The following is a 20,269-nucleotide window of genomic DNA, read 5'->3' on the forward strand; positions in this document are numbered from 1 at the left end:
TAGCTGTGTCCCCCTCCACGCAGAATCCTGTGAAGAGAGGTCACATGGCAGATTCTTGAGCAGAAAGTCTGGGTTTGAAGTAGGACCCGGGTTGGAATCCCAGCTTTGCTGTTTACCAGCTTTGTGAGTGTCAGGAGGTTAAGTCACCTCCCTGAGGCTCAGTTTCCTCATTTATAAAATGCTTAACCTTGCAGAGTGGAAGGGGTGGTGTGTGAATGAGCTTATTAGCACCGTGCCTGACACTCGGAGTGTGTGCAAGAAATACCAGTTGTCCTTCTTGTTCTCTTCATCTTTGTTTTTGCCACCACCTTGCATGGAGTAGGCATTCAGCAAGGATTGAATAGGTTTAATGTAAATGTGCCTCTTTCACCATCTCTCCTCTGAGGTGCTTCCATCTGAGACAGTCAGATTTGTGCTCTTCTGGTAATCATGAGTGTATGTCAGGTGTCTGATGACCATCTCTCTTCCCCTTATGTCCTGAATCCCCAAAGAGCACTCCCCCTTTATCCTTGCTCTCGCCTCTACCTCCTGGAATCTCTTTGCTTGGGTCCTGCCTCTGGCTGTTCTGCCCTGCATCTATCTGTACTGATAGAGGCACAAAGCTGGCCTGGCTGTATCTCACAGCTATAGACCTTCCATGTGTCCATCCTCTGCTAGATTCACAGAGATAAAAGGCTAAGTCCACAATGCTGCTTTGAAAAAGGTCAGAGTCTAATTTTGAAGATAAGGAAAGCATATAGTGGAAAGAAGAAGAAAATAAGTTAGAAAAGAGAGGTAAACACTAAGTAGCGTGGGAGTTCAAAGGTGAAAGAGGCTGGATATGAGAAAATCCAGAAAGCCTTCTTGGAGGAGTTGACTTCTTATGAGCCTCAAAGGGAAAATAAGGGTTAAAGTTTCTCTGTCCCTCCTTTACCCTTAACCTGGAGTAGGGGGCAGTCCACCTCATCATCCTTTAAGGTACATGCAGTAAATCTTCAATATGTGAAAACACACTGAAGTGAAGTGTCCATTCGGGAATCAGCACAAAGTTTGGAAACATTTCCAGGGTTCATCCCTTGCTCTGATCCCTTCCTTGAAGGTTGAATAAGACTGAGCTGCTGGTGGTTCCTGCCAAGCCTCCTCAGCCAGAGAAAAGTGCTCCTCAGGGCAGATAAGGGTGGGTGGCCTCAGGGGACTCTCCCAGTCAACAGGTTACTTCATCACTGAACAAGGCATGAGGGTGCAATGTTGCTTTTCTGCCCAGGAGACTGTACTTTGCAGCACCACACATTATCAAGTACAGCAAAGGCGAGTGGGGGATCTCTGAACAAGGAGATAGAAACCTCCACTCTTCTCAGAGTGGCATTCCATAGGGAGAAATGAATTGAATTAGTGGCGAGTCATATAACTTGTCATCAACTTGGAGAAAGCCTAGACCTCTTCACAGGTGTCTTAGTCAGCTCAGGCTGCCATAACAAAGTACCACAGACCAGGAGACTTAAACAGGCTGGGAAGTTCAAGATCAAGGTGCTGACAGGCTTGGTTTCTGGTGAGGCCTCTCTTCCCTGGCTTGATGAGGGCCATCTTCTCACTATGTTGTCACATGACCCAGAGAGAGAGTTTTAGCATCTCTTCCTCTTCTTACAAAGACACCAACCCTATTGGATTAGGGCCTCATCCTTTTGAACTCGTTTAACCTTAATTACCTCCTTAGAGGCCCCTATCTCCAAACACAATCATACCAGTGACTAGGTCTTCAACATAGGATTTCTGCTGGGGGAACACAATTCAGTCCATAACAACAGACACAGAAATTTTGTTGATCATGTCACCATTGCTAGCTACTTGGCACTTCTGTCCCTCCCTGAATGGCAGCCTGCTCCCTGGCCAACCCTAACCTTCCCCATTTTTAGAACATTTCACACCCTTTCCAGGCCCCATGAGCTTTGTACATGCTTCCCCTCTTCCTGAAATTTCTCCTTTCCTGGCTGACTCTTGCTTTCCCTGAGGACCAGTTCAAACCCCATCCCCTCCACAGGAAAACCTTCTGAACCCCCTGGTTGTCCAGGGGGGCTCTGGGGTCCTTCCTCAGCCCCTACCATCACTGGACTCCAATGGTTAGTATTCTCATCTGTCTCCCTGGACTCCTCAAGTTCATAGTTGTGTCCATTATGTCCCCAGGGCCTAGAGAATCAGTAAATATCTGTTAGTTTCCAGGAATGCCTGTAGATACTGACAGTTCCCTCCCCAGTGGATGTCCTGCTGCCCACCCCACCCACCCCCCACTGTGGCATTTAAAGCCAAGGGGCCTTGTGAGCACACGGGTGACAGCAGCCAGTTCTGACCAGTAGGGCAGGGGTGATGGCCTTCCCACCCAAGAGGGAGTCTAGGCATTGCGCTCTTCCTGGTTATATGCAAACAGAGTCATCTGGGTTACATTAGCAGGCTCCACTGTAAACAGCCCTTAACAAAACTGGGGGCTGGGAAAAAATAGGAGGTAAATGGAGGGGACCTTTCCCACCCTGTGCGAAAAGACAAGGCAAGAAAGGGCTGGATGGAATCAGAGTGGAAACTGGCCCCTAGGGAGGTCTGCTCTCTCCAGGGCGGGGCGGATGGAGGAGGGGGGAAGCTGTTGGACCAGGGGGCACCTCCCAAACAGGCAGTGCGGGAGGGAGGGCTGGTTCTTCGTTTGAGGACCTAAAAGTCCTCTCTGGCCCTCGGACTTTCCCTATGGGGCACAAGGCGCAGTGGGGGCTGTCTGTGCCATCCCCCCCGAAACAAAGCCCGCCACTCCATTGGGCAGCTCTGACTCTGCAGAGGACAACAGTGACTGTGTTTTGTGTGTGTGTGTTTGTGCGTCTGTGCTCCAAGCAGCTGGCCCCCCACGAGGCCCGGGAGCGGCAGGAGCTGAGGGCTTGCCTGCGCTGGCATCGCCTCCAGGATGAGGTGCAGAACACCCCGGAGGAAATGCAGGTGTTGAGGTAAAGCCCCCGTGATCCTGTCACCTTCTCGTCCTCCCCATCACACTCCTCCTTCCCTTCAAGGCACATCCAGGCCATCTCTTAAATCTGCTGGGTTTCCTTTTTAAATTAAATTGGGCTAGATTACTCATCCTCCCAGGGATGTGATTGTTAACATTTTAAGCCTTTCAGGGCGTGGGTTTGGATTTGCCTTCTGACATTTTCCTGGTGTCTGTGTTCAGAAAAAAAACTAGCACAGGGCCATTTCCAGGATCAAATTCTTCATTTGAAGTTCTAATAGTCACTTTACATGGTGACCGTGGACTTGGAAAAGGTAAGAGTCTGGTAGCCTGACAGACAGTAACCTTTTAAAGCCAAAAGGAGAAAAGAAAAAAAAAAGCCTTTAGGAAAATATTGATTCCTAAGTGTTTAGTAGTAACAGATGTTTGTGTCAATGAGGCCTTTTGTTCCGGCTGGGTCCCGGCAGGAGGCCACTCCGGTGCTGGTGGGAGGATTCTACTCTTGGCTCCCCGGTTTTATTTTCAGAGCGCGTCTTGCAGCACTTGTAGGATTACTTCTCACCATTTCACCATTTTTTTTTTTTTTTTTGGTTTCTCTCCTCTCCTTTTCTTCACTTCTCTAAACAGTTGTTTATCTGAAACCTTGAGCCTAGGCCCCAGGAGCACTGTGGTTACTATGGCAACAGAAGCTTTCCTCCTGCCCCCCCTGTTGACTGGAGCCAAGCCTTTGGAATCTGCAGTCAGACAGGTGGGAAGGCGGCCATCCAGGAATCGCCCCTTATTTTAGATGGCAGCCCCCAGGGCCAGTCTACCGCCTGGGTAGAAGCCTGCCTGGACCAGTTCTGTTGCTACTTGTTTTTAAATAAACACCCACCTCTGCAGCGACTGCACACTAAGGCCGAAGTCTGAGGGAAATGCCGAGCCCAGCCTGACCCAGGCGAGGCTGGCCAATGCTTTTGTGCAGCAGTGCTGGGTGTGGTCGCTCTTCCCAGGAAGATGTCTTCCCTGGCACACTAACCGCGGGCGTCAGCTGACTCATCCATTGTTTAGCAGCCAGGAGCCTGCCCTCCCCACCCAGCGCCACTATGAGCATCCTTTCCCTCAGCTGCCGGAATGGCGACACCCATGGCCACCGTGGATAGGGTCCCTGCTCTCTCGGAACTTTCACTTAGCAGGGCCCCTCTTGTGTGCACAGCTAGTTACAGGCAGTGAGAAGCTGATGCGGAGGGAACCCGGAGATTTATAGTAGGGAGGCTGGGGAGTGCCTCTTGGAGGAGCACCAAGGCCTGGAGGCAGGAAACGGCCTGGCATGCTGGGGTTGAGGAAGAAAGGACAGTGTTTAGGTTGGAAGGATGGGAGAGGCAGGTAGGAGCTGGATTGGCCTTGTCCTGAGTTGCTCCAGGGCATTAAGGACAGAGGATCTGATCTGTCTGGTGTTTTAACACTGCTTCCCTGGCCACTGTGTGGCATGGACTGCAGGCAGCAGACGAAAAGCAAGGAGAAGAGTTAGAAGGTTGCAGTAGTCCACACTAGAGGTCCTGGTGGCGGCGGGGTGGGCACGAGAAGCAGACCTGTTTAGGACATGCTTTGGCAGTGAAACTGGTAGGTCTTTGGTCTATTGAATATGGAGAAAAGGAAAATGAAAGTGTCCAGAATGACTTCTAGGCTTTTGACTTGAGCAGCTGGGTAGACAGATGGTGATGCCATTTGGTGAGATGGTAAAGATTTTGGGAGGAGCAGGCTTTGGAGGGAAGAATAAAGATTTCGGTCTTGCATGTTGTTAAGTTTGATGTGCCAAATAGACATTCAATATGGAGAACATAGTGGGTTTTACAAGTCAGGAGCTCAGTGGAGAGACTGAAACATTCATCCTATCGAACTCACAATTCTGAGCCCATTGAAATCACCAGGGAGAAAAAAAAAGTGAGAGAAGAGGTTGGGAGGGAGATGAGGAGTCAGCAGAGAACCTGGGGAAATCAATACAGAGAAAACCCAGAGGCCAGGAGTCATGGAAGCCAGGAAAGAAAATGAGTCAAGAAGGTGAAGTGGGGTGTCAGATGTTGCTGAGGGGTGTTGTAAAAGGGATGGAGAGAAGTGACCTTTCTTTGGATCACATGAAGGATGTTGGTGACCTTGACATGCATGCATTTATTCATGAGTTGTGGAGAAGGGAGTCAGATTGAAGTGGGTAGAGAGGGAATAGGAGGTCAGGAAGCAGAGACACTGAGTCTGGACTTTGTGAGAGTTGTGCTGGGAGGGGAGCAAGGTGAGGGCCTGGGAGATTTGTTTTAAGGCAGCTGATGCAGGAACAGACTAGTGTGTGAGCTGTGTAACTTCACCAATCCCGGCAAGACTCAAGACTCTCAAGACTCAGTTTCCCAACTTTCCAAGTCTCTAAGTCCCTTCGATGCTTCTAGTTCTGAATGACCACAGACCATCCGTGTGGATAAGGATATTATAACTAAAGTTAGTTGATGAAATGTGTTCCCAGCATATAAACAGCCAGATGTCCACTGGGAAGTCAGTACACACATGCAGAGAGCCTAGTCTCGGGGCTTCATGGAACTTCTGACGTCCAAGAGCTTTTCCTTTGTGTGTGGAGCTGGGAGAAGGAATACACTATTTTTAGACCCTTGTGCTAGAAGGCTTATTATGGCATTTGTTTTTCTTAGTATTCAGAAATTGTGTTTGCCTAAATTTAGGCTAACCATGAAACGAGTGCATTTGAAAGATTTGTTGCACATCAGTATGGAAAATATTGTTATCAGATGCACTTACAATGAAAAGGAAGTGTTTCTGAACCTGCCCTGAATTGTATAGTCTCAGTTTAGTTTACTCCCATCCCTTAGAATTCTCCCTTAAATGGGCACAGAGAACCTAGAAATGACAGAAAGTGAAAGAAAAAACCAGGGTTGTAAAATTTATTCTCAGATTTTTGTTTTAATACACAAATAAGACCTTGGGAAGGAAGTCTCATAAAATGATAATCAAAGATGCTATCTTTTTTCCCTTTCTTTTAAGATACCCTATGGTCTTGAAATAATGGACCAAGAACAATTTAGAAGTCTCAGTTTCACATTGCCAGATGCAACAGAAACTTCAACTTATCTTTGCAAAAACTTTCAACATGGTTGACCACTCTTTCTAAAAACACTTTCTTCTCTAGGCTTCTGTGTCACACTCTCCTTGATTACCTTCTGCTTCACTGCTGGTCCTTCCTCACCTCTCCTGCTGGCTATTTAACATCTTCACTTAGGTGACTCATGGTTCCAAAAGACTGGTTAAGGTGTCCAACATCATATAGCTGATTAAGAGCAGGGTGGGGATTGAAATAATCCTCTTTTCCCTACTCTATCTCCCTGCCTCTGAAGAACTCAATATAGCATTTAGTTGCGGTTAAAAAAAAAAAGAACGAAAACTCCAGGCATCTTGAACTGTGGAAGAACATGAAGATTGTGTTGAAAAAAGAATTCTTAGACCAAAGCATCTTTGTGTTTTCACACATAAGAGCGTGTCTGATTATTTCAGTCAATATAGGGAAACAGCAAACTCAATATTGTGTTGATGATATTAAAGGAGTATTAACAAAGTGAGAAGAGAAAAATTAAAATTATGTTTGTCTCTGACTTGCTAATTTCAGTAATTTATAAGACCTGTTCCATTTGTGCCTTCCATATACCCAGTGTTGAATTACGGCTCTCATCAAATGTGTCTTAAATCGACCTAGTGGGAAGTTTTATTTGGTTACAGCAGTTCCTTGTGTTTTCCTAGCTTTCTCAGCTGTCACTGGCTGGGGAGCCTGTAACGTGCCTGCAGGCTCCTAAGGCATAGTTTCAAAAGGCTAGGGTCACATTACTACTGGCTCCATGCCTTTTCTCATTTGTTAATTATTAAAATGCCTTTCCCATAGACGAGACCCCAGTGGCTGTCTCCAGACCCCCCCTCACCTCTCCACCACCCCAGGCAGAACTGTTCGCCCTACAAAGCCTGATCTTACTGCCGTTCCACTCTCCCCTGCCTGGCAGCCACCGCTTTACTCTCTCCTATTCCTTTCCCCAACCCCCAGCCTAAAAGCCTCTCCCTTGTCCAGTGTAGCAGCCATGACTCTTGACAAGCAAGGTGCCTTCTGAAAGGCTCCCGTGCCTCTGGTCTCCAGGGTATAGCTGCATCCAGCCTCTTCTAAGTGCTTTCAGTTGGCTATCATGACTGGCCAGCGGGATGGAAGAGCTACGGTGCAGGGTCAGAAGAAATCTCTGTTGGTTTTTATTGTTTGTGATTTATTATCACTTCCCCCCTTTTCTGGATTCATTGTTAAAAGTCAAGCTCGTGCTGAGAAAACCTTAAAATACATCACGTTGAAGAGGTGCTGACAAGCCCAGAGTCTGACGTGGCTCTTTCTAGCTACTGCCTCCACAGTTGATACGGTTCTATAGAAATGTGAGCTCTTTTCCTATCTTCCTCGTGAATCCCTCGCTGCTCCCCCCACCCATTACAAAGACATCCCATAATAAGAGGAAACCCTTCAAGTCTGTAGCTCTATCTCTGGCCAAAATGGAATGTTCCTGCCATGAGTCCTGTGAATTTGCACAATACCTAAGCACTGTTTTCCGTTTTTCCCTTAAAAGCCTATGTGTGAACCTTCTCTAGTATGCACGAAGTCTTCACCTTTAAAGTTTTTCAAAATTCTTATTTCTAATCCCTCAAGAACACAGCAATCTTTTCCCACCCACGTGTGGGAACGTGTCCATCCGCAGCCACACAAGCCTTTCTCATGGAAAACTCCAGCCCAGAGTGTCAGTCTTCACCACTGCTCCTCCACCCTGAGCCTGAACACTCCCCAGAATTCTTCTTTCAGTCTTCACTGGCCCTGTGGGCACAAATAAATCCCTTCACTCCTGCTTGAGCGGCTCCCTTCTGTGTTGTCTTTAGTATCTATTCCAGACCTTCCCCACCCTCCCTTCCTTCTCTTGCTCCTGCCCCAAAGGGAAGACTGAAGCCACCAGCCTTTGATTCTGTAAGCACATCAGCATCCATGTCTATCCTGACCTCTCAGATGTCTCAGTGCCAACCTGACAGTCTCAGTACAGCTAAAGAGAAATATCTGGTTCCGGAAAGAGAACTAGAAATGAATATGCCTTGATGCATATCACAGAGCTACATATATAAGTGAGCGCTAGACCCCTCTGCCTACAAGGGAGACGTGAAGGAGGGTCAGCATACCAAGGGAGGAAGAAGTTCCCATCTCTTTGGACATGAACCAGGGTCACAAGTCTAGGGAAAATTTTTCCTAAGGGCCCTGTGCCCTTATGATCACCAGAATCTGTAATTGATAGTTTACTTTATTAGGCTTAACTCATTAGGCTCCTCTCCTCTTAATCTTACCCTATTAGGCTCCTCTGCTTTGTTTGGTACTGTTAATAACTCTTTCCTTGTGGAAATTTCTATCAGCTGACTTTCATGGCTGCCCCTCTTCTGGTTCTCCTTGGTCCCCTCTGCCGTTCCCCTTCCATCTCCTTCACAGTCTTCATCTTCCTGTACTTAGAGTTGGCCTTCCCTAGGGGACCCCTCCTGACTGCTCATCCTCCTGGAGTGGTTTCATTTAAACACTTTCTCTTAGTGGGGGTCCCTGAGAAGCAGATGAAATTCTTGTTAAAGAGATTTGTTAGGAAGAAGTCTCAGAAGGGGAAAATGGAAGGGAGAATGGACGGCCAAGCCGGGTGCCATGATATCAAGTCAGGTTATACAGGAGTGCTCTGGAGCCCAGAGTGTGAATGTCCCAGCACCTGTCATCATTGCTTAGAGAGAAATACATTCCAGGTGCTTCTGGTCCTTGTGTTCACAGGCAAAATAGGCTCAGGCAACCTGAGGGTCATATCTGACAAAGAGTCACAGAGAACATGCCAAGAGCTTATGTGAACACAAATGATGAAAGGGTCCCATGGGATATGAGTGGGGCATGGGCACAGCTGGCCACACCTCTCGTCTGTGCTGCAGGCTCCCAAACTTCCAGCTCTCTCTTAAAGATCAGATGTGAATGCTGAACTGTCCATTTGACACCATCTCTCCCTGGTGGCTCAGATGGTACAGAATCTGCCTGCAATGGTGGAGACCCAGGCTCGATCCCTGGGTTGGGAAGATCCCCTGGTGAAGGGAGTGGTTACCTACTCTAGTATTCTTGCCTGGAGAATCCCCATGGACAGAGGAACTTGGTAGGCTACAGTCCATGGGATCGCAAAGAGTCAGACACAACTGAGCAACTGACAGCTTCATTTTTCTTCTTTCTTTCTCCCTGTAGCCCAGCAGGCTCCTCTGTCCATAGGGGTTCTCCAGGCAAGAATACTAAATGCTGGGTGCTTGATAAATGCTGAAGAAGTGAAAGTTGTAGACAACATGATCTCTGTCTGAGTTTCTTTGTATATTATTCAGAGAGTCGAAATATTGTTCACAAGAGAGTACATAGACAAATTCTAGGCTGCATCCTCAGAATTCAAAGAGCTACGAGTTTAATATTGGTAAGCTTAGTTAGAAAGGGCCATTCAGAAGATGTGAAACTTGAGCTGGGAGGGTCAGAGAGAATTGCATTGACGCTAGTAAAGCAGTGAAGGGAAAGGAACTCAATGAGCAAAGCCTGGCAGGCATAAACAGTGAACTGATTGTGGAAATGGCCATTAAGTGAGAAATGGGTTTCCTGACTGGGAGAACCATTAAGAACCTATGAGACTGAAGGTGGACCAGGATGAGTAATGGAGTTCCTTCAAAGCCAAATTCAAGAGTTTGAATGTGACCATCCAGGCAGTGGGAAACTATTTTCAGTTCTAAGAATGACATAGTGAAAGTGGAATTCTGGGAAGATTATGCAGCCTTTGGGATAAGGTACAATCAGAAAGACAGAGTAGAGAGGCCAGATAGAATTCGACGGCTGTTTCAGGAACCCAGACCTGAGATTTGAAGAGTTTGGGACCCTCTTCTTAAATAGTCTAAGGCTTTGAATGAGTCGCTCATTTGGGGTTTTTCAAAACTGAGTAAAATGTCCATACAGCTTCAAGACGGCTTCTAGTGAGAGGATGTAAAGCTGTCTCTGATCCCAGATAAGGACTGACCCAATAAAGGAACTGGTTGAATATGTGCGCTTTGTGAAGTTTGTTACAAGTTTGAACAGAGTGAAGGGCAACAGTCCCAGTGCCTTCTTGGGCAAGACCTAGTCTATCCTGCCTCTTTTTAGAGAAACATCGTCTGAGGATGCAGACCTAAATTCTCTCCAGAGCTTGTTAGTGTTCAGTTCTCAACCCAGGAAAAGTAGCATAGGGTTAAGTCAGCCTCAAAGCCAAACGCCTGGATTTGAGTCCAGTGCTAACTCCGCCACTTGCTATGTGACCTTGAGAGAGAGGTACACGTCCATACTGAGCTTTAGCTCCTCACGGTAGAATGGGAATAGTAACACAACAGTTTGCATTTTATAGGTGAATGTGAGGAATAAATGTGATGAGTACATGCAAATCATTTAGAACACGTGTTAGATTAAATCACAGGAAATTGCCATTTTGATGTATCTAAAATGACTGACTATTGTCAATTTCCTGTGGTTCAACCTATAGTAAATACTCAACACATGTTAGATACTGTCATCTAGACCCTCTGGCACCAGGTAAATGTTTGCTGAACAGGTGTCAAAGGGCACAAGGACGCAGCCCCCATGGACAGCCTCACTCTCTCCTGGTTTATTCTGGTTTCCATCTCTTCTTTCATGGCTGCCACCCTCCAGCTGGTGACCACAGAGGCACCCTGCTCCTGTCTCTTTACCAAGCAGAGTCTAGAAACACCTACCTTTCCTCCTCACAAACTTGCAGTTGGCTAGAATGTTCCAAAGTTAATTTTGCTAAGAAGTTAAGAGATTTTTTTTTTCAGTTAGTTAGTTATTGGCCACACCCCATGCAGCATGTGGGTTCTTAGTTCCCCGACCAGGGATTGAAACTGAGCCCCCTGTAGTGGAAGCTCAGAGCTTCAACCACTGGACCGCCAGGAAATTCCCAAGAGAGCATTTTTTTTAAAGTAGAAGAATGCCTGGTTACAAATGGAAAGGGTAAGATTAAAAGCAAGCACACCACGCCACCCCCCACTCCCAAAATCTGAACATTAAATAAAGATGCTCAAATGAACAGCCTGAGGAAAGAATTAACTTGGCAATGCTTCTAAGACTGTTGGGAACCTACTTCTGGTCTAATTTCTACATAAGGGCCACCCTGGTGTCCCCTCTGGCTCTGCTCTGTACAGCTTCCCTGGCCTCAATGCAGAATCTGACTATAGCCCTGAGAAGAAAAACATTCTTTGGTCTATGGCCTTCAAGAGTTCTACCCGAGCTCAGACCACTAGCACTGGCCTGTGAGGTTCTCGATATCTGTATCTTGGAACTCTTGCCCTCCACCTTCCATCACTCAGACTCAAGGTCCCCTCCACCCCATTATCCCTGTCTGCTTTGTTGTTTCTGGTTTTTTTTGTTTTTAATTTGAATCACACATGCTGGGCGGCTAGCTGCATAGACTGCTTCTACCCTTTCGTGACAGGAGGCTGCTGTACCTGTGCCAGCATTTTCTGAAAAACTTGAGGGGCTCCCAGCCAACCAGAAACAGACCCTGCCCTTTCCGGTCTCAAAGGCCAGCTCCACCCCCTTGAGCTGCCCACTCAGTTCCTGAGGGTGGAGGGACACCCTCAGCTTGCGCTTCTTTTACCCAGCAAAGATGACAGACACATCCTGAATAGTTGACTCAAATAACCCTTCCTTCTTCATTTTTCAGACCATTCTCTGGTTACTCATCACTCAAGTATTTCTAAGGGAGGGGTAGAATTCTCTTTGATAGGCCCATAATTACATATGTAATGTACCTGGTGTTTCTTTTTTGCAATAGCATTTAGTAGACTGCATTCTTTTTAAATATAGAAAAACATAAAGAAGAAATAAAGTAGTTCATAAGCACTACTTAGTTAACCATGTTAAAAAAAAAAAAAAGAAAACTCAGTTTAGAAAAGTATAAAATTCCATCCCTACCACTGTAGTCCTCACCCTAAGATAATCACATTGTCTTGTGAATCCTTTGGAAAATAAGCCTTGTAAGCATATATGCATAATTTTTCTGTATTGCAACCCTGTGGGGTACTGATTCGTTATAACACTATTTGCTTATGAAATATTTTCCTAAAACATAATTCCTATATTACATAAACCACTCTATAATAGTTCGCTCCTATTTTGCTAATCCTCTGAGGAGATCTCATGCCCTCAGCCAATTCTAGCACTATCTACATTACATTCTCGGCTAATGAGTATTAATTTGCCATTCAGAAAAACTCTGAACCAGTGAGTACTTTTGCCTGTAATCTCATGTAATCCTAAATTGACTCTCTTCTACAGATTATTTGTGTACTCCTCGTATGTCTCCCTCATGCTCTGCATTTAGTTTGTGTTTTGGCCAATTGTTTTGACCAAGAATGACTGACAAAAACTGTACAACTATTTGACTGAACCTGCTGCAAAGACACAAGAGAAAAATATCTTGGTGGTGGTTTAGTCACTAAGTCATGTCCGACTCTTGCGACACCATGGACTGTAGCCTGCCAGGCTCCTCTGTCCATGGGATTCTTTAGGCAAGAGTACTGGAGTGGGTTGCCATTTCCTTCTCCAGGGGATCTTCCTGACCCAGAAATCGAACCTGGGTCTCCTGCATTGCAGGCAGATTCTTTACTGACTGAGCTACGAGGGTAGCCCAAAATATTAACAAATAGTAAAAAAAAAAAAAAAAAAAACTTATTACATATCAAAACCCAATTTCATAGGGGCTCCTCCCCTTTTCAAGTCAATGGTTGAGAGAAGGGATAAAAAAGAGGGATTGTATTTCTGTTAAACAATGAACTGTAGAGTCTAGTCAAAGTAATTAGCTAAGAAAGTAAAATAAAAGACATTCACGTTGGAAAGGAAGAAGTAGAACTATCTTTTTGTGGATGACATCATCTATATGGAAAATTCTAAGGAATCCACCCCCAAACACTGTTAAAACTTATAAACAAGCTCATTAAGATTGTAAGATACGAAAGCAGTGTACAAAACACAGTTGTGCTTCTTTCTGTTTTCATTGAATATTGTGTTAATTTCAGGTGTACAGCAAAGTGATTCAGTGATTATATACATATATATATATAGAGAGAGAGAGAGAGAGAGAGATGCTGTGCTTATGTTTGTGCTCAATCACGTCCAACTCTGCGACCCCATGGACTCTAGCCCACCAGGCTCCTCTGTCCATGGGACTTCTAGGCAGGAATACTGGAGTGGGTTGCCATTTCCTTTGCCAGGAGGTCTTCCTGACCCAGGGACTGAACTGGCATCTCTTGCATCTCCTGCACTGGCAGGCAGTTTCTTTACCACTAAGCCCAAGAAAGATAGATATCTTTTTCACATGATTTTCCATTTAGGTTATTTACAAGATATTGACTATAATTCCCTGTGCTATACAGTAAATCCTATTGTTTATCTACTTTATATATGGTTATGTGTATCTGTTAAGCCCAAATTCCCAATTTATCTCTCTCTTCGACTTCCCCTCTGATAACCATAAGTTTGTTTTCTATGTCTATGAGTCAGTTTCTGTTTTATAAATAAGTTCATTTGTACTACTCTTTAGATTCCACATTATAAGTGATATCATATAATATTAGTCCTTCTCTGTCTGATTTACTTCACTTAGTATGTTAATTTCTAGGCCCATCCATGTTGCTGCAAAATGACAATCTTTCTTTCTTTTTTAGGGCCGAGTAATGTTGCATTGTATATATGTACTACATCTTCTTTACCTATTCATTAAGACAGTTGTGTTTCTTTACACTAGCTATAATAGTCTGAAAAGGAAATTAAAAGACAAATTCATTTATAACATCAAAAATGATAAAATACTTAGGAAAAAGTTTAACAAAAGAAGTGCAAAACATACTAAAAACTATAAAACTCTGTTGAAAGAAATTGAAGAAGAACTGAATAAATGGAAAATCATCTTGTGTTCATGAATTGAAAGACAGGGTTGTTAAGATGCAATCCTCCCCACACTGATCACAGATTCAATATAATCCCTGCCAAAATTTCAGCAGACTTTTTTTTTGCAAAAATGGACAAGCTGATCCTAAAGTTCATATGGAAATTCAAGAGACCCAGAACAGCCAAAACAATTTTGAAGAATGAAAGCAGAGTACTCATACTTCTCAGTTTTAATACTTACTACAAAGTTACAAGGCACTTCCAAGGTGGCTCAGTGGTAAAGAATCTGTCTGCCAAGCAGGAGATTCTGGTTTGATCCCTGGGTCAGGAAGATCCCCTGGAGAAGAAATGGCACCCCACTCCAGTATTCTTGCCTGGAGAATCCCATGGACAGAGGAGCCTGGCGGGCTACAGTCCATGAGGTCGCAAGAGTTGGACATGACAACAACAAACTACAAAGTTACAGGAATCAAGACAGCATGGTACTGGCATATGGGCAGTCATGTAGATCAATGGAATAAAATTGAGAATCTAGAAACAAACACTGTCATTCATGGTCAGTTAGTTTTTTGGGGTTTTTTTTTTGGTTGCACTGGGTCTTTGTTGCTGCGCCAGTGCTTTCGCTAGGGGCTACTCTTTGTTGTGGTGCCCAGGCTTCACAATGAGGTATTTTCCCTTGTGGAGCACAGGCTCTAGACACATGGGCTTCAGTAGTTGCAACATGCAGGCTCAGTAGTTGGGCTTAACTGCTCCATGGCATGTGGAATCTTCTTGGACCAGGGATCAAACTCATGTCTCCTGCATTGGTGGGTGGGTTCTTATCCACTGTACCACTAGGGAAGTCCAGTCAGTTGGTTTCTGACAAGGGTGTCAGAACTATTCATTGGGGGAAAGAATATTCTTTTCAACAAATGTGCATGGGACAGCTGGATATCCCCATGCAGAAGAATGAAATCAGACTCTCTGCTTCACATCACATACAAAAACAGACTTAACATAGATGAAAGACCTAAATGTAAGTTAAAGCTATTAAACTATTAGGGGAAAAAGCCATAGGTATAAGTCTTCATGAGCTTGGATTAAGTAACAGTTTCTTAGATATGACACCTAAGGAGGGTTAAAAATCAAAGAAGGAAATTATCAATAAATTGGACTTTATAAATTTCAAACTTTTGGGTTTCAAAGAACTCCATCAAGAAAGTGAAAAGACAACCTACAGAATGAGAGAAAGTATATTATAACATACTTTATATTATATATATAATATAAGAGAAAACAAATTATAATTCTGAGAGACTTGTATCTAGGATATATAAAGAACTCTTACAACTCAATAAAAAGACAAATAACTCAATTTAAAAATAATTAAAGGATCTGAATAGACATTTCTCCAAAGGAGATATATAATGGCCAAAAAGCACATACAATGCTTGACATTATTAGTCATCAGGGAAATGCAAATCAAAGCCTCAGTGAAATATTATTTTATACTTACTAGAATGTGCTAAATCACTTCAGTTGTGTCCAACTCTTTGTGACCCCAGACTCCTCTGTCCCTGTTTCTCTATGCAAGAATACTGAGTGGGCTGCCATGTCCTCCTTCACGGGATCTTCCTGACCCAGGGATCGAACCCAAGTGTCTTACGTCTTTTGCATTGGCAGGAGAGTTATTGACCACTAGGCCACCTGGGAAGATAATCAAAAAGGACAATGAAGATTTGGAAAACTTAGAACCCTCATACACTGTTGGCAGCAATGTAAAACAATGCAGCTCCTTTGGAAAGTAGTCCAGCAGATCCTCAGAAGTTTAAACATAGAGTTACCATACAAACCAGAGATTTCACTTTGAAGTTCACATGAGAAATGAAAACGTAAGTTCATACAAAAACATGTACAGGAATGTTCATAGTAGCATTATTCTTAATAACCAAAAAGTGGAAGCAACCCCTGTCCATCAACAGACGAGTTGGTAAATAAAATGTGTTATATTCATACAATGGAATATTCATTAGCCATAAGAAGGAACTGAAGCGCTGACACCTGCTACATGAGTGGATGAATCTCGAAAACACTATGCTAACTGCAAGAAGCTAGACATAAAAGGAAATGTTGTACGATTTCATTTATCTGAAACATCCAGAAGAGGCAAATCTATAGAGATAGCTTCCCTGATGGCTCAGCAGTAAAGAAACTGCCTGCAACGCAGGAAACTCAGAAGACACGGGCTCGATTCCTGGGTCAGGAAGATCCCTTGGAGGAGGGCATGGCAACCCACTCCAGTATGCTTGCCTGGAGAATCCCTGGTCAGAGGAGCCTGGCAAGCTACAGTCCATAGGATCACAAAAAGTCAAACATGACTAAAGTGACTGAGCATGCATGCACATTGAGACAAGAAGTCGACCAATGGTTATCAGGGTCTGAGGGAGAAGGAGAAAATGGAAAGTGACTGCTTATGGGGTTTCTTTTGGGGATCATGTAAATGTTCTGGAATTCAACACTGATGGTGTTTGCACAACCTTGTGAGTCTATTAAAAACCACCGAATTATACATTTTTAAAAAGGTGAATTTTACGATATACAAGTTACATCTTTTCTCAGTTGTTTAAAAAAAGAGAGAGATTGATAGAAATCACTGGATGTTGTATAACATCACTGTAGCCTTAGTAGAGTTGACCAGCAGTTTTCCAAAAGAGAGATAGAAGGAGAACTTAAGGCAGGAGGCAGCTGCTGTCCTCAGGGCTGTCGATGAGACTGGAGGAGCCGTTCCCAGTGCTGGATGCCAGGAAGACGTCGCCATGGTGTCTGTGGTATAACACCCCACGCAGAGATGATTCACTTCCAAGGAAGCATCCATCAAGTACAAGTATATACACACCAGTGTGTGTGTTAATTTTTTCCACCCTGGGTAATCCTGATGATTGTGCTGTTATTGACACATGCAAGTCTTTTTTTTTTTTTAACTGCTCCAAAATATTCCAGGTTATGAATATTCCATGACTGACTAACCATTTGTTAGCCTTTGGACATGTTGATAATTTCTAGTTTTTTGCTTTTACAGACCATACCATGTGGACTAGTCTTACCTTACACATTAGTGCGCAGCATATTAAATGTAAGGCCTCAACAGAGTACACAGAGCTGCTCTCCCAACTACTCGTCCTGTTTTACATCCAGGTGTGTGTTGGGCTTCAAACTCAGGCGAGCGCTCCATCCCCTGCCACTTCTAGTCCCCAGGATGGTGCCATTCTCCACCCAGGAGGGAAAAGTCCTTCTCCGCTCCCACAGACCATCTGCTCCTCTTTGAGTCATAAGAGGAGATGATCCTTTCCATTATTTCAGCATACGGCTTCACACATGCTGTCAGTGTTCAAAGCATGCTTCTAACCTCCCCTTGTCAAATGAAGTCATTTGTGTTTCATTTGCCTCTTTCTGAGATAAAGTCATGGAGTTTTTGTTTTGTTTTGACATTACCAAAAAAAAAAAAAGTTTTCCATTTTTTACCCTTTCTACTTTTGCTTCCTGGGACTTTCAGGTTCTCTGTATTCCTGTGTTCTGAATGGGTATAGCAGACTGACAGCCTGTGTTCTGTTATGATCACCTTAGCCCTGAACAGGGAGAGGCCCCTTTTAACCTGGCTTATGAGGATACTAGTTCAGGTATGTTGCATTCACCTCTTGAAGACAACACTGTACAAAAAGTAACGAGAACCTTGTATTGCTTGGATACTATGCTCTTTAGCTAAGCCTAGCCCCGAATATATGTGGTTGAATAAAATTCAGTTATGGTTCCTCTAATTCATTTAGGGTTTTTTTGTTTGTTTTACATCAAAATCACCCTTCGTGGATTTAGTGAGGCTAAGGCTGCATAGCAATTGCTCTTCCCTTATAGCTCAGTGGGTGAAGAATATGCCTTAAAGGCAGGAGACCAGGGTTCTATTCCTGGGTTGGAAAGATCCCCTGGAGAAGAAAATGGCAACCCACTCCAGTGTTCTTGCCTGGAGAATCCCATGGACAGAGGAGCCTGGCAGGCTACAGTCCATGGGGTCACAAGAGTTGGACATGAGTTAGTGACTAAACCACCACCACCACCAAGGCTGCCTAGCAAACCTACTAACTCCATTGTACTGGAGGAATAATGTTTTACTTCTAAATGCTGCAGCTTAAATATACTCCAGGCTCTCTTACCTCATAAAATCATAGACTGTTAGGTCAGAAAGGACCTTAAAAGTGCTTTTGCCTAACCTTCTATCTCCCTGACAGCCACCCAGCTTCTACCTGAATATTCCGAGGGTTCTGTCCTCACTGCTCCTGTGGGAACTGCTTATCTTGAAACAGCCTTCCTTAGCTTAGGCTGGAGCCTGCCTCCATATAGAGTCTGTCCTCTTAGCCCTCATCTCCAGAGTTGCACAGGATTTGCCCCTTCTCCCCCAAACAATCCATGTATCTGAAGACCGTGGTCTTTCCTTTTCTCGTCACTAGCTCACAGGGTTGGGAGAACACTTCCCTCCTGGAGTGTAGCTCTTTGCCGTTCTCTTTGTTGACAGTGGCCGTCTCCAATGGACACCTGAACTGAATACAGCACTCTATTTGTGGTTACACCTGGGAAGAGTGCACTGAAACTATTTTTGCTTCCCTTCATCTGGGTAACTCAGAAAAGAAAGGACAGGCATTAATAGAGTTAGTTGAAGGCACTCACATGTAGACCATTTTTGTTGTTGTTCAGTCACCAAGTTGTGTCCGACTCTTCGTGACCCCACGGACTGCAGCATGCCAGGCTTCCCTGTCCCTCACCATCTCCTGGGGTTTGCCCAAGTTCATGTCCATTGGATCAGTGATGCCATCTAACCATCTCATCCTCTGTCACCCTCTTCTCCTGCCTTCAGTCTTTCCCAGCGTTGGGGTCTTTTCCAATGAGTCAGCTCTTCGCATCAGGTGGCCAAAGTATTGAACATTTTTAAACCTGGTATTATACACCTTCTCAGGGCAGTCTTACCATTCCAATTCCTATGCGATTTTTTTTCTTAGTTACATTCATTGAGTGCTTCTGATGTGCTAAACACTATTCTAAGCACTCTACATACACTTATTTAATCCTCAAAATGGCTGTAGGTACCAGTACCATCTTCCTCCCCATTTGATAAATGAGGAAACAGTATGTGCATAGCAACTGACCACCTTTCTACCTCTAGGAAGTGGCAGCGCCAGGATGAAAGCAGAGGCGAGTCTGGCTCCAGAGTCCTCTCTCCCTGCTGTCTGCCCCTATCCCCAGCAGGACTCCCTGTTAATTCTCATTGCTCCTATTGATCTCACCTACTATTTGTTTATTGTTTTGGGAAGCCACATCATCACCTCTTGCTGCCTGTTGAGTTTATAGACAATTTAATATACCAAATCTTTTTCATAGTTAAATACTTTTAAAAGCTTCTTTGTCCTTCTTGATTGCTGTTTTCATTAATTTTGGATCCTCATTCCAGCCTGTGGTTTCTGTTCTTGACTGTAGATGCTATCAGTAAACCAGTTTGACTTCCATACTCAACTCATTTGCAAATTTATTAAGCCAGTAAGTCATCATTCCTTGGAAGGACTCCCTCTCGGTTATAGCAAGTAATTAATCAACAGCCTTGAGGTTCTGTTTTTTAACCTTCTGCAAAGCTATGAAACAGCCACCATGTGCTCACCACTACCTCCATCCTGCCAGCTGCCTTAGAGAAGTCAGGATGCTGATACCCACAGTGAATTTCTGGAAGTCGCCCTCAAGATCCCATGCTACCTCCCCACAGCCCATCATTTTCTAACTGCTCACAAGCTATCTGTTTGATACACGATCACAGACTTTGCTTCCCCTCCTCTTATTCCCTCTTCCTTTGCAAAATCGGAATGACCTTTGTCTATCTCCATCAGTCCCCTTCCCACTGTCTCCATGATTTGCTGCTTCCAGAGGCCTGTGATTGCAAGTGGAAGCTTTCTGAGCTGTGGCATGTCCCTCACCTGGCCTGGAGTCAGAATTGTAAATGGTGAAGTCACCCTGTCCACTGATACGTAGAATCAGTTCTCAAATATGAAATATTAGTTCCCATATAACAATGCTTGTTCTACCATGTATAGCTTGAAAATTATTCTCCTGGGCAGAAGGGTTGAAGCAAAGTGGGAGTCAAGTAGTTCTGTTCATCCTGTCACCTCTTAACACTTGGTCTTCTTTAGGCTCTAAACATTGCTGCGAAAGCTCTTTTTATTGTCCTGGGCATTCTCCCTTAGCAGGAACTCATTCGGAATGTCTGCCTTTCTGGCAACTAA

The 20,269-nt window shown here is 44.4% G+C and overlaps 1 protein-coding gene across 14 annotated transcripts in view; it reads left to right on the plus strand.

The window, feature by feature from the left end:
• Positions 1–20,269, plus strand: part of AOPEP (aminopeptidase O (putative)) — a 406,505-nt gene that overhangs the window by 247,634 nt on the left and 138,602 nt on the right. For 13 of the 14 annotated variants that reach the window (XR_014062841.1, XR_014062843.1, XR_014062842.1 and 10 more), the window contains one exon: positions 2,854–2,960. The exons of the other annotated variant lie outside the window; for it this stretch is intronic. Coding sequence is in view for 10 of the 13 variants with exons in the window: in XM_081522460.1 (XP_081378586.1) it covers positions 2,854–2,960 (107 nt within the window). In the remaining 3 variants the exon portion in view is untranslated. The remainder of the gene's footprint in view (positions 1–2,853; positions 2,961–20,269) is intronic. 14 annotated transcript variants of the gene reach the window in all.

Source organism: Giraffa tippelskirchi, chromosome 1, assembly GCF_054371585.1.
Source record: "Giraffa tippelskirchi isolate mGirTip1 chromosome 1, T2T-mGirTip1v1.2.pri, whole genome shotgun sequence".
NCBI lineage: Eukaryota > Metazoa > Chordata > Mammalia > Artiodactyla > Giraffidae > Giraffa > Giraffa tippelskirchi.